The sequence below is a fragment of the Eschrichtius robustus genome, chromosome 8, assembly GCF_028021215.1.
Source record: "Eschrichtius robustus isolate mEscRob2 chromosome 8, mEscRob2.pri, whole genome shotgun sequence".
NCBI classification, from domain to species: Eukaryota; Metazoa; Chordata; class Mammalia; order Artiodactyla; family Eschrichtiidae; genus Eschrichtius; species Eschrichtius robustus.
This window is the reverse complement of record NC_090831.1, coordinates 117,585,078-117,598,981: the sequence shown is the minus strand read 5'-3', so window position 1 is coordinate 117,598,981 and position 13,904 is coordinate 117,585,078. Positions and strand designations below refer to the sequence as shown.

The 13,904-nt window shown below is 44.5% G+C and overlaps 1 protein-coding gene across 1 annotated transcript in view; it reads left to right on the top strand.

Moving 5' to 3' along the window:
- The first annotated feature begins 455 nt into the window (after positions 1-455).
- Positions 456-13,904, top strand: part of DENND11 (DENN domain containing 11) — a 54,059-nt gene continuing 40,610 nt past the window's right edge. The window contains exon 1 of the mRNA XM_068550129.1: positions 456-723. Within this exon, the coding sequence (XP_068406230.1) occupies positions 456-723 (268 nt within the window). The remainder of the gene's footprint in view (positions 724-13,904) is intronic.

Below are 13,904 nucleotides of genomic sequence, written 5' to 3'. Positions count from 1 at the left end.
GACTTTCAAAATCATGGTGGCGTGTAACAATTCACGGTGGTACAGTCATCCCACGGAATCCTAGGTGAGAAGGCACAGGTAGACAGATCCAAGTGGCTGCGCGTCCATGTCACCGCACTTTTCCTATCCCCGGGCGCGCAGATGCATCCGTGAAGTCTCAAGCCAGGCACGCAATTCAGCGAAGCCCGTAGGGAGGACGCCTTCTCGGGCAGGATCGGAACGCCGCCGAGCTGGGTGGGAGGGCGGCGGGCGCGGGGCGGGGCGGGGCGGGGCGGCCGGGGCAGGTGCGGGCCTGGGGCGGCGGAGGCGCGGCGTGAGCGCGGAGGCCCGGCCGGCCGGCCGCCCGCCCTCCGGCGAGAGGAGTTCCCGCAGCCCGCCCCTGCGCCCGCCCCTCGCCGCCCGCGGCTCCTCCTCGCCGCCGCGCCGCGCCTCGCCTCGCCTCACCTCACCTCGCCATGGTGGAGCGGGGAGACGAGGCGCCGCTGCTGCGTTGGGCCGAGGGCCCCGCCGTCTCCCCGCCGCTGGCCCCGGACCCGCAGGCTGGAGGCCGGGGCTGGGGCGGCGGCGGGGGCGGCCGGGCGGCCGCGGAGCCGCCGAGGAGGCGGGAGCCCGAGGAGCTGGGTCCCTCCCAGGTGCTGCTGCAGCCCGGGCGCCTGGAGCTGGGCGACGTGGAGGAGGACCAGGTGGTGGCCGTGTTCGTGGTCACCTTCGACCCCCGCTCGGGTGAGAGCCGCTCCGAGACCGCGGGCGGGGAGAGGGTCGCCCCCCACTGGGCTTCGGGGGCGGCGGGGGAGGGGCTCGCTGCGCGCGCACCCGCACACGTGCAACCCCCTCCGCGCCGACCGGGCTGCCCCGGGCGAGCCCGGTGCCCCCGGGAGGTCGGGGCGTGGGGCTTTGTTCCCTGCGCCTCTGACCCCCTCTCCGTTGCGTCCCGCTGCCTCTCAGCGGATCCCCAGCCCGCGCGCCCGTTCCCACAGTCGTGTTTGCGCTTCTCCGGTGACAGAGGATCTTGTTTGTGGCCACAGGCACGCTGGCTTTTGTTTTCTTTTCGGGCTCGGTTAAAAGGTTTCTCCCGTGAAGAGGAGGAACGCCCCCCAGGTGAATTCCTTCCGAAACGGATCGTCCTCAGCTTCCACGTTCTCTGCTTCCCGCCCTTGCTCCCCATCCCTCCCTGCACGGTAACTTTGTGAGCGGCCAAGTTCACTCCCTCTGACGGTATTATTTTGAGGAATTGATGCCTGGAGCATTAAGGGGTGGCACTGAGGGATTAAGCTGGAGACCGATGAAAAGAGAAGCCTCCTCAGGTAGGCTCTTTTTGGTATGTTTGGAGAATTCAAGTGTTATCTCGCATAATCTTTACCCTGACCATCCAGTAAGGAAGTGTGCATTTTACTGGTGAGAGAATTCATGGGGTTCAAAAGTGAATGAGTAAATACCTCCCTCCGAGAGCCTTAGGTGGTCGGGGAAGGACCCTGTTCTCAGGATTGGAGGGATGAGAGCTGTAGTCTTGATTCTAGGGTTTAAGAAAGCCCAGGTGTGTCTTTCTATCCTAACTCCACTGAGGTTGCTGGAATGTGGAGTGTCTATTAGGGGAAAAAAAACCAGAACAGTTTCTTTCTGGACTTCCCTTCCTGGTCTGGCAAGGATGAGGTGTGGAAGCCATTCTGAAAAACTTGATACTGTGCGCTGGAGTGGGAGGAAAAAGGGTGAGGGTCTTGGGATGGCAGAAGATACAATCCAGGCAGGATTATAAACCAGCAAGACCCAGGAAGAAGTAGGAACAGCTGTGGGGAGACTAGGCCTTTCTGACTCCTGTCTATTCCTTGGCCCCATCCCAGTGGGTTTCAAACATTTTTGACTGTGACCCACCATATGAAATTCATTTTACATACCAATCAGTGTGCTCACATATGTACATACGTAACTGAAACAAATTTCATGAAATAGTATTAACCCCTTTTACATGTAGTGCATACTGGCATTTTCTATTTTTCTTTTTCTTTTTTTTAATGCTCATCACATAGGCTGGTTGACTCATGTATGGTTGGGACCCCCAGACAGAAAAACTGTTCTTTTTTTGACCAGAGTAACCTTTATTGCTAGACAAAAACAGATACTACTTTGTAACTAATAATATTCCTTATGCCCTACCCCATCACCTACATACAGTAAATAGATGTGAGCATGAGATTCATTCTGGAAAGTGTTTAAGAGTAGCTAGAAGAAATGGAGAGAAAACGCTAACAGGGTCTGATTTAGCAGTGGTCGCTCTGGCGGTAGAGCCTAGAGAGGGGAAGAGGAGAAGAAAAAAAATACTACACTAACCACAGATGGAGTTAATAACATTGAAAAGCACCACAGAGCTGGAACCCTCCCCCTGCCTTGTCAATCACAGCTGGTGAGCATGATTTTGTGGGTATGTGTATATGGAGTATTTGTGTGTACGTGTGGTGCACACACACACGCACAAGTATGTATTTGTAATGGTTTTCAGATTAAGGTTAGTATGGAAAGGGATTTAACTGACACTTGGACACTTGCTTTGCGCAGGCGTTTTACTATAATGGTTTTTCATCTAATTCTCATCACCATTGTAATTTGATGATCGTTTATAACCAAGGATGATTAAGTAACTTGGAAATATTAACTAGCTAATAAATACTTGACTCCGAGTCTGGTTGTCTTTCTAGAATACAACACTGCCTGAACCTCTGGCCCCTAACTTTTCATCTTACTGGGTGCAGAGAGGGGAGAGGCTGAGAAGGAGTGGGGGAGGGGAGAGAGTGTGTTTTTAACTTTGGTTGATGGTTTTGTTTTGGTTTTTTTTTTTTTGGAAAGCTGCAGTTTCCTGCCCATAACTCTCTTTTGTCATCTTCTCAGTCCCAATTGGCACTTTACTTCCTGTAAAAAATTGTGATAGTACCTATAGCAAGTAAAAATTATATGGTGCAGTATAATTCTAAGAGTAGAAGATGGAATGAATGAATGCTACTGGGGTTCCCAGGGCTGCAAAGGTCGACACTAGGACAAGGGCCTCAGAGAGCCCGTGGAGTGTCCCTTGGGTGAAGGTTGAGGGTTGAGGAAATCACAGTCTGGAGAGGGGAGATGGAGGCCCTCGGATGCCCAGTGAGCGGGAGACATCGCTGGGGCCAGACTTTCGTCTCCCGGTTTTAATAGTTCAGTGTCTTCCTCATTCTGCTGTGGAGGCAGGTGTGCTACGTTATTATTTAATCTTGGTCCACCAAGGCTTTTGCCTTCCTTAGCCCATGATACCCAAAGTAGTAAAGTGAATACTGGCTTCTTTACCCAAATCAGAACATATCACAGAAGTTCTTCCATGCGAGAAACTGGCTAGAGTTTCTGCTCCTGCCTGTCTGCTCCCTGTGTCTCTCCCAGCTGTGTCCTCAGTGTCCTTCCCCAGGAGCTCCTCCCTTGTCCCCAAACCTCCCCAGTCGCCTACTGCCCAGGCCATGGGTATTTCGTTCATCTTCCCACCTGGTATAGGGAACTGTTGGCACATGTGCCTGCGAGAGTACAGGAGGGGATGGGGGAGGAGAGAATCCACAGCCGTGGGTCATGTGTCAGGGTGTGCGTGGTCTGGGTGCTGAGAGAGGGTGTGAGGGAGGAGTTGGATCCTGGTTACACACACATTCACACGCTCTTGGGCAGGGATGTGCTCAGTGATTCCCAGACCGGTGTATGGGAACAAGAGTAATTCTCCTATAGTTTTGGATACTAATTTTGGGTTGGGCATCTGTAGAAAGAATCAGAGAAGAGGCTGGGGCCATAAAGAATGTTATTTTCATTGGAGTCACGGTTTGAAAATTATGGTTGTTGGATCTACCGATGTTGTGAGGTCTGTAGGGGCTTCAGGGTCAAGTGAGGCAGAGGCGCTCTCTCTCTCTCACACACACTCTCCTTCCCCTGTCTCTCACTCACTCCCTGACACACTCAGTCTTTATCTGGAGCAGGGAGTCCCTGGGATGGTGGTGGTGCCGGCCATGTGGGCTACAAAGCTGCTATTGAAACCAGGCCCAGATGCCGACTATGGGAGCCAAGTGGGAGAGGTTGGCAGCCAGAATATTGCTTTTTCATTGTGTCCAACCCATTATTTAGAGCTTTGGGTTTTAATTTTGATTCTCTTCTTCGGGTCTCTAGTAAAATTTTTGTTCTTTTGTCTGCTTAATTAAGGGAAAAGTTACTGTCACACTTGGAAATCAGCCTGCTCCCCCATCCCCTCTATGAAGGTGACATAGCTGTCTCGCCATGTGACTGAGGGTTTGTGCGTGGGCCTGAGGTGGGTAGAGCGCTGGCTCTACAATGTATGACACCTGTGAATCAGCCTCACTGGACTGTTTCTTTAGAAGAGATTCACTTTCAACAGCTGCATTTTCCCCAGAGTTATTTTGTGAGTGTCTGGGGGAAATTCCTATGCTGTGCGTGTCTGTGTTGGGATGGCTGAGCGGAGGAAAACCTGCTGAGGTTTGTAAGATGTCTCATTTTCCTTTGTTCTTCCTGATTAGGGATGAATTACCTGTTCCTCCCTCAACCTCTAGCCAGTGCCTAAATTACATCTAAGCCCCTATTTAATTTAGTGCATCGAAGTGCTCCTGTGTTCATGTCAAATGAGCGTAGTATTTAAAATCACTCACATACACTAATTTTAACCCCCATACATTCTCCGTATAGTCAGCAGAATTCAAGCATTTTCTTTTAAACAATGGCGATGTGGAGGCAGCGAGACAGAGCCAGGTGTAGCATCTGAGGCATAACTTGGAGGGCTGCCCAGGTCATCTGACTCATGCAAATAATAAATGGCTCCAGCCTCTGGTGGGAACGGGACAAAGCAGAATGAGAATGGAAAATTTGGAGCGCCATTTTGAGTCTCAAAGAGCAGTCCTACGAATGGCCAGCTCAGAGAGGCCAAGAGAAGGCCGGTTCTGATAGCCTAGGCAAGAAAGCCTCTTCGAATGATTAACTCTGCCGCATCCTTTCTCTGTAGTTTCTATCAGATGTCAGTGGAATACAGCTGTGGTGAATTTCATTAATTCCCACATTGGCAAACTCTTTCCCAGGCTGTTGGTGATTCACCTGCTTGCGGTTTTCAGGGAGAAGGTCAGTTGGTGACCATCTGCAGCGACTTCTGTTTCTCCTCTTGAAAGTGGATGGAAACTAGAGTAGGAGTGGGAATCATAACAACCACCACTTACTGAGTGCCCACCGTGGACCAGGAACTAGCTAATCCTTTCAACAATCTTCTCTGTAATGACGAGAAAATCAGGGGCACAGGGCAGTTAAGTCATATTAAGTCACAGAGCAGAGAGGGGCAGAATTCCTGTGCTTCTTCCCACATCACACCACACCACACCACACCACACCACTGCCTGGCGCAAAATGATATGGGGCCCGTGAAATGGAAAGTTCCTTCCATGTAAAATTAATGCATTGGAATTCAGCCATGGATTGGCATATGGCTGACTTGAAATCACCAGGATTAATTTCTTCCTGCCTCAGGTTTCTTTATACTGACTCGTTCTTCCTTTGCTTTGGATATACTCTCATCCTAGGTGGTGGTAAGACAATTCAAAACTATTTAAGACCCAGAGTTGAGTGATACGGGCTGTCGACTTTTCTGGCGTTAGAGTCTGAGCCATATCAGCTTCTGAGGTTTCTTCCATCTCTGGGATTTGGGGGCCTCCTGCAGAAGTGGGGACCACAAGTACACCTGGATTCTTGCCTTTATTCAGGGCTTGTGTGTATGCCGATGGGCAGAGCTGATGGAAAGAGTAAAAATCAACGCACATGTTGGAGAGGGGAGAACTGGTACACAGCTCCACTCTTGAGGTCAGAGGAGCTGTAACAGGACCTTGAGCTGAGGTAGCCACTGCTTACGAAATCAAGACCTCAGGAGGAAATTCTTGATTGGGAACCGCCCAACACGGAGGGAGAAAAGGAGGAAGGAAAGCCACGTATTTCCCATTAGACAGAGATTATTTTGGTTCAAGATCATTGCTTTCTCCGTTTTAAATATTCTGAGATCAGCTTTCTTAACAGGCAGCAGCAGTAGCAGCTAATATCTATTCTCCCTGGAGAAATGGTGGTTGGTGAAATCCAAATATGCTTGGGGGTGTGGTCATTTCACATTTCAACAGAAATAGAAGGCAGAGGCAGCCCTGTATGTAGATAGGACAGAGTACATCTCACCTAGCGTAGTAGCTTGTGAAACATCAGCTCTGGGAGGCCCTGGCACACAGGGCCACGAGGTTCAGACCATCTCTGCATCTACAGCCAGGCTCAGCATTGCCGTGTGGCTTCCCTGGGTACCTGAGCCGCCAACTCAGTAATCTGTTAGTCCAAGTTCCTTTGCCTGAGCCCAGAATCTGGCACTGGGCTGCCAAGTTATGTTCCATCAATATTTATTGAATGACTGGCTGAATGTACACAAAGCAGATTGCCACGTTTGTTCCTCGTGCGGTCATGTCCATCCCTCCTAGAGGCTAGGCAGGGCCCAAGGCAAGGGGGGAACATGGAGATGGAAGGAGAGCAAGTCAGGAAATAAGGCACTTGTCAGTGTTGACTCCTCTCTTTGATTGCCTACACCTGGAATGAGCCCTTCTGTTCAATCCTGCCAGGCCCCAGCTCCCTGGCTGCGTTCCTAAAGTGTGGTGAGGAAATTTGTAAAACCAAATGGCTTTGAGTGTGAAGGCTGAGCCTGAGGTAGGCAGCATTCTGTGTGAGGTTTTTCTGGCCCTAAATGGCTCACGACAAGGATTGTTATTTCTGCCAAATCACTTTCCTTTAAGCCTCTTACAAGTTCCATATATAAATGGGTTTCTAATTTTTGAGACTAGTGTACTATTTCTGTTAAAGGATGACCTTTAGCCATCATGCTGTTTCATCCCCTTAAATATAACACATTGTCTCAATTATTTTTTGCTTTTGCAAAGTCCTTTATGCTTAGCTTATGGTTTTTTGCATCTCTTATTTCAGTTATGTTTCTTAATTCATATGTTGAAATTTTTTAATTTAATTATTTTTTTATATTGGGGTATAGTTGATTTACAGTGTTGTTAGTTTCAGGTGTACAGCAGTGATTCTGTTATACATATATCCACTCTTTTTCAGATTCTTTTCCCATATAGCTTATTACAGAATACTGAGTAGAGTTCCCTGTGCTGTACAGTAGGTCCTTGTTGATTGTCTATTTTATATATAGTAGTAATCCCAAACTCCTGATTTATCCCTCCCCCCCACCTTCCCCCTCTGGTACCATAAATTTGTTTTCAAAGCTTGTGAATCTGTTTCTGTTTTGTAGGTAAGTTCATTTGTGTCATATTTTAGATTCTACATATAAGTGATATCATATGTTATGTGTCTTTCCCTTTTTGACTTAATTCACTTAGTATGATAATCTCTAGGTCCATCCATGTTGCTGCAAATGGCATTATTTCATTCTTTTTTATGACTGAGTAATATTCCACTGCATATATTGATATGTACCACATCTTTATCCATTCATCTGTCAGTGGACATTTAGGTTGCTTCCACGTCTTGGCTATTGTAAATAGTGCTGCAGTGAACATTGAGGTGCATGTATCTTTTTGAATTATGGTTTCCTCCAGATATATGCCCAGGATTGGGATTACTGGGTCATATGGTAGTTTTTTAAGGAACCTCCAGACAGTTCTCCATAGTGGTTGTACCAATTTACCTTCCCACCAACAGTTTAGGAGGGTTGCCTTTTCTCCACACCCTCTCCAGCATTTATTGTTTGTAGACTTTTTGATGTTGGCCATTCTGACCGGTGTGAGATGATACCTCATTGCAGATTTGATTTGCATTTCTCTAATGATTACGATGTTGAGCATCTTTTCATGTGCGTATTGCCATCTGTATGTCTTCTTTGGAGAAATGCCTATTAAGATCTTCTGCCCACTTTTTGATTGGGCTGTTTGCTTTTTTGATATTGAACTGCATGAGCTGTTTGTACATTTTGGAGATTAATCCCTTGTCAGTCACTTTGTTTGCAAATATTTTTTCCCATTCTGTGGGTTGTCTTTTCATTTGGTTTATGGTTTCCTTTGCTGTGAAAAAGCTTTTAAGTTTCATTAGGTCCCATTTGTTTATTTTTGTTTTTATTTTCATTAGGAGGTGGATCCAAAAAAGATATTGCTGCAGTTTATGTCAAAGAGTATTCTGCCTATGTTTTCCTCTAGTATCTGGTCTTACATTTAGGTATTTAATTCATTTTGAGTTTATTTTTGTGTATGATGTTAGAGAATGTTCCAATATCATTCTTTTACATATAGCTGTCCAGTTTTCCCAGCACCACTTATTGAAGAGACTGTCTTTTCTCCACTGTATATTCTTGCCTTCTTTGTCCTAAATTAATTGACCATAGGTGTGTGGGTTTATTTCTGGGCTTTCTATCCTGTTCCATTGATCTGTATTTCTGTTTTGTGCCAGTACCATACTGTTTTGATTGGTGTAGCTTTGTAGTATAGTTTGAAGTTAGGGTGCCTGATTCCTTCAGCTCTGTTTTTCTTTCTCAAGGTTGCTTTGGCTATTTGGGGTCTTTTATATTTCCATACAAATTGAAAATTTTTTTGTTCTAGTTCTGTGAAAAATGCCATTGGTAATTTGATCGGGATTGCATTGAATCTGTAGATTGCCTTGGTTAGTATAGGCATTTTGACAATATTGGGTCTTCCAATCCAAGAACATGGTATATTTTGCATCTGTTTGTGTCATCTTTGCTTTCCTTCATCAGCATCTCATAGTTTTCAGAGTACAGGTCCTTTGCCTCCTTAGATAGGTTTATTCCTAGGTATTTTATTTTTTTGATGCGATGGTAAGTGGGATTGTTTCCTTAATTTCTCTTTCTGATTTTTCGTTGTTAGTGTATAGAAATGCAAGAGATTTCTGTGTATTAATTTTGTATCCTGCAACCTTACCAAATTCATTGATGAGCTCTAGTAGTTTTCTGGTAGCATCTTTAGGATTTTCTATGTATAGTATCATATCATCTGCAAACAGTGGCAGTTTTACTTCTTTTCCATTTTGGATTCCTTTTATTTCTTCTTCTTCTCTGTTTGCCGTGGCTAGGATTTCCAAAACTATGTTGAATAAAAGTGGTGAGAGTGGACATCCTTATCTTGTTCCTGATCTTAGAGGAAATGCTTTCAGCTTTTCACTGTTGAGTATGATGTTAGCTGTGGGTTCGTCATATATGGCCTTTATTATGTTGAGGTAGGTTCCCTCTGTGCCTACTTTCTGCAGAGTTTTTATCATAAATGGGTGTTGAATTTTGTCAAAAGCTTTTCCTGCATCTATTGAGATGATCATATAGTTTTTATTCTTCAATTTGTTATCAGGGTGTATCCACTGATTGATTTGCAGATACTGAAAAATCCTTGCACCCCTGGGAATAATCCCACTTGATCATGGTGTATGATCCTTTTAATGTATTGTTGGATTCGGTTTGCTAGTATTTTGTTGAGGATTTTTGCGTCTATGTTCATCAGTGATGTTGGCCTGTAATTTTCTTTTTTTGTGATATCGTTATCTTCTTCTGGTACCAGGGTGATGGTGGCCCCATAGAATGATTTTAGGAGTGTTCCTTCCTCTGCAGTTTTTTTCAAGAGTTTCAGAAGGATAGGTGTTAACTCTTCTCTAAATGTTTGATAGAAGAATTCACCTGTGAAGCCATCTGGTCTTGGACTTTTGTTTGTTGGAATTTTTTTGATCACAGTTTCAATTTCAGTACTTGGTGATTGGTCTGTTCATATTTTCTATTTCTTCCTGGTTTGGTCTTGGAAGACTGTACCTTTCTAAGAATTTGTCCATTTCTTCTAGATTGTCCATTTTATTGGCATATAGTTGCTTGTAGTAGTCTCTTATGACTCTGTTTCTGTGGTGTCAGTTGTAACTTCTTTTTCATTTCTAATTTTATTGATTTGAGCCCCTACCCTTTTTTTCTTGATAAATCTGGCTAAAGGTTTATCAATTTTCTTTATCTTTTCAAAGAACCAGCTCTTAGGTTCATTGATCTTTTCTATTGTTTTCTTTGTCTCTGTTTCATTTATTTCTGCTCTGATCTTTATGATTTCTTTCCTTCTACTAACTTTGGGTTTTGCTTGTTCTTCTTTCTCTAGTTGCTTTAGGTGCAAGTTTAGGTTGTTTATTTGAAATTTTTCTTGTTTCCTGAGGTAAGATTGCATTGCTGTAAACTTCCCTCTTAGGACTGCTTTTGCTGCCTCCCATAGGTTTTCGATCTTTATGCTTTCGTTTTCATTCGTTTCTAGGTATTTTTTTAATTTCCTCTTTGATTTCTTCATTGATCCATTGGTTTGTTGTAGCACATTGTTCAGCCTCCACGTGTTTGTGTTTTTGCAATTTTTTCTTGTAGTTGATTTCTAATCTTATAGCATTGTGGTTGGAAAAGATGCTTGGTATGATTTCAGTTTTCTTTAATTTACTGAGGTTTGCTTTGTGGCCCAGCATCTGATCTGTCCTGGAGAATGTTTCGTGTGCGCTTGAGAAGAATGTGTATTCTGCTGCTTTTGGATGGAATGTCCTATACATATAAATTAAGTCCATCTGGTCTAATGTCTCATTTAAGGCCTGTGTCTCCTTATTGATTTTCTGTCTGGGTGATCTGTCCATTGATGTAAGTGGAGTGTTAAAGTCCCCCACTATTATTGTTTTACTGTCAGTTTCTCCTTGTATGGCTGTTAGCATTCGCCTTAATTTATAAGGAGCTCCTATGTTGAGTGCATATATATTTGTGATTGTTATATCTTCTTGGATTGATCCCTTGGTCATTATGTAGTGTCCTTCTTTGTTTCTTGTAACAATCTTTATTTTAAAGTCTACTTTGTCTGATAAAAGTATTGCTACTCCAGCTTTCTTTTGATTTCCATTTGCATGGAATACCTTTTTCCATCCCCTCACTTTCAGTCTGTATGTGTCCCTAGATCTGAAGTGGGTCTCTTTTAGACAGCATATATACAGGTCTTGTTTTTGTATCCACTCAGCCAATCAGTGTCTTTTGGTTGGAGCATTTAATCTATTTACATTTAAGATAATTATCAATATGTATGTTCTTATTGCTATTTTGTTAATTGTTTATTTGGCTGTGTTGGGTCTTAGTTGTGGCACGTGGGATCTTCGTTGTGGCATGTGGGATCTTCGTTGCAGCACGCGGGCTTCTCTCTAGTTGTGTGTGGGCTCAGTAGTTGCAGCGCGCAGGCTCTCTAGTTGTGGCATGCAGGGTCCAGAGTGTGCGGGTCAGTAGTTGTGGCATGTGGGCTCCAGAGTGCATGGGCTCAGTAGTCACAACACATGGGCTCTCTAGTTGTGGCGCACAGGCTCTAGAGCGCATGGGCTTAGTTGCCCCGTGGCATGTGGGATCTTAGTTCCCCGACCAGGGATTGAACCCACATCCCCTGCATTGGAAGGTGGATTCTTAACCACTGGACCACCAGGGAAGTCCTGCCATTTTGTTAATTGTTTAGGATTTGTTTTTGTAGGTCTTTTTTTTTGCTCTTCCTCTTTTGATATCTTCCCTTGTGATTTGATGACTGTCATTAGAGTTGTGTTTGGATTGATTTTTCTTTTTTGTGTGTGTATATATTGTAGATTTTTGGTTTGTGGTTACCATGAGGTTTTGATATAGCAGTCTATATATATATATATATATATATATATATATATATATATATATATATATATATATATATATATATATGTCCAAGATTGTTTTAAGTCTCTGGTCTCTTAATTTCAAATGCATTTCCAATATCCTGCATTTGTACTCACCTCTTTGCACAATTGCTGGTTTTGATACCATATTTGTGTGTGGATAATTTCTTACCTTTACTGTATGTTTGCCTTTACCCATGAGCTTTCCCATTTGTAATTTTCTTATTTCTAGTTGTGGCCTTTTCTTTGCTGCCTAGAGAAGTTCGTTGAGCATTTTTTGTAAAGCTGGTTTGGTGGTGCTGAATTCTCTAAGCTTCTGCTTGTCTGTAAAGTTTTTGATTTCTCAGTCGAATCTGAACAAGAGCCTTGCTGGGTAGAGTATACTTCGTTGTAGGTTTTTCCTTTTCACACTTTAAATATATCAGGCCACTCCTTTACGGCCTGCAGTTTCTGCTGAAAAATCAGCTGATAATCGTATGGGGGTTCCCTTTCTCTTTGTCTTTAATTTTTGTCAATTTGATTAATATGTGTCTTGGCATGTTCCTCCTTGGGCTTATCCTGTATGGGACTCTCTGCACTTCCTGGACTTGAGTGTTTCCTTTCCTATGTTAGGGAAGTTTTCAGCTATTATCTCTTCAAATATTTTCTCAGACCCTTTCTTTCTTCTTCTGGGACCCCTATAATGCAAATGTTGGTGTGATGAACGTCGTCCTAGAGGTCTCTTAGATTGTCCGCATTTCTTTTCATTCTTTTTTCTTTATTCTGTTCCATGGCAGTGATTTCCACCATTCTTTCTTCCAGCTCACTTATTCATTCTTCTGCCTCATTTATTTTGCTTTTGATTCTGTCTAGTGTATTTCTCATTTCAGTTATTGTATTGTTCATCTCTGTTTGTTTGTTCTTTAAATCTTCTAGCTCTTTGTTAAACATTTCTTGTATCTTGTTGGTCTGTGCCTCCATTCTTTTTCCAAGATCTTGGATCATCTTTACTATCATTACTCTGAATTCTTTTTCAGGCAGATTGCCTATCTCCACTTCACTTAGTTGTTCTTCTGGGGTTTTATCTTGTTCCTTCATCTGGAACATATTCCTCTGCCATCTCATTTTGTCTAACTTTCTGTGTTTCTGGTCTCCGTTTCTCAGGCTGCAGGTTTGTAGTTCCTCTTGCTTCTGGTGTCTACTCCCATTAGGTGAGGTTGGTTCAGGGGCTTGTGCAGGCCTCCAGGTGGAAGGCACTGGTGCCTGCCCACTGGTGGATGGAGCTGGGTCTTGTCTCTCTGGTGGGCAGGGCCATGTCAAGGGGTGTGTTTAGAAGTGGCTGTGCACTCAGGATGACTTCAGGCAACCTGTCTGCTGTTGGGTGGGGCCAGGTCTTGGTACCAAAATGGCGACTTCTGGGAGAGCTCATGCCAATGAATATTCCCTGGGGCCTCTTCCACCAGTGTCCTTGCTCCCACAGTGAGCCACAGCTGACCCCTGCATCCCCAGGAGATCCTCCACGACCCTCAGGTAGGTCTTGCCCAGGCTCCTGTGGAGTCACTGCTTTGCTCTGGGTCCCAGTGCACATGAAACCTTGTGTGCACACTCCAAGAGTGGAGTCTCTGTTTCCTCTAGTCCTCTGTAGCTCCTGCACTCAAGCCCTGCTGGCCTTCAAAGCCAAATGCTCTGGGAGCTCCTCCTCCCAATGCCAGACCCCCAGGCTGGGGAGCCTGACATGGGGCTCAGAAGTCTCACTTCTGTGGGAGAACCTCTGCGATACAATTATTTTCCAATTTGTGGGTCACCCACCTGGCGGGTATGGGTTTTGATTATATCATGAAAACACCCGTCCTACTGTCTCGTTGTGGCTTCTTCTTTGTCTTTGGATGTAGAATACTTTTTTGGTAGTTTCCAGTCTTCTTTGTTGATGGTTGTTCCGCAGTTAGTTTTGATCTTGGTGTTTTCATGAGAGGAGGTAAGCTCAAGTCCTTTTATTCTGCCATCTTGTCTCCCTCTCATATGTTGAAATTTTTTAAACCTCAGAAAAGTTGAAAGAATAGTACAGTGAAAATCTATATATCCCTGACTTAGATATATGTGTCACTCCCCATTTGTTGACATTTTGCCATATTTGCTTTATCTAAAGTCAGTTCCACAGTAATGTGAAATACGCATTCCTAAAAACCACTGTGCTAAGCAAATCATGCAGTAAAAATCACAGG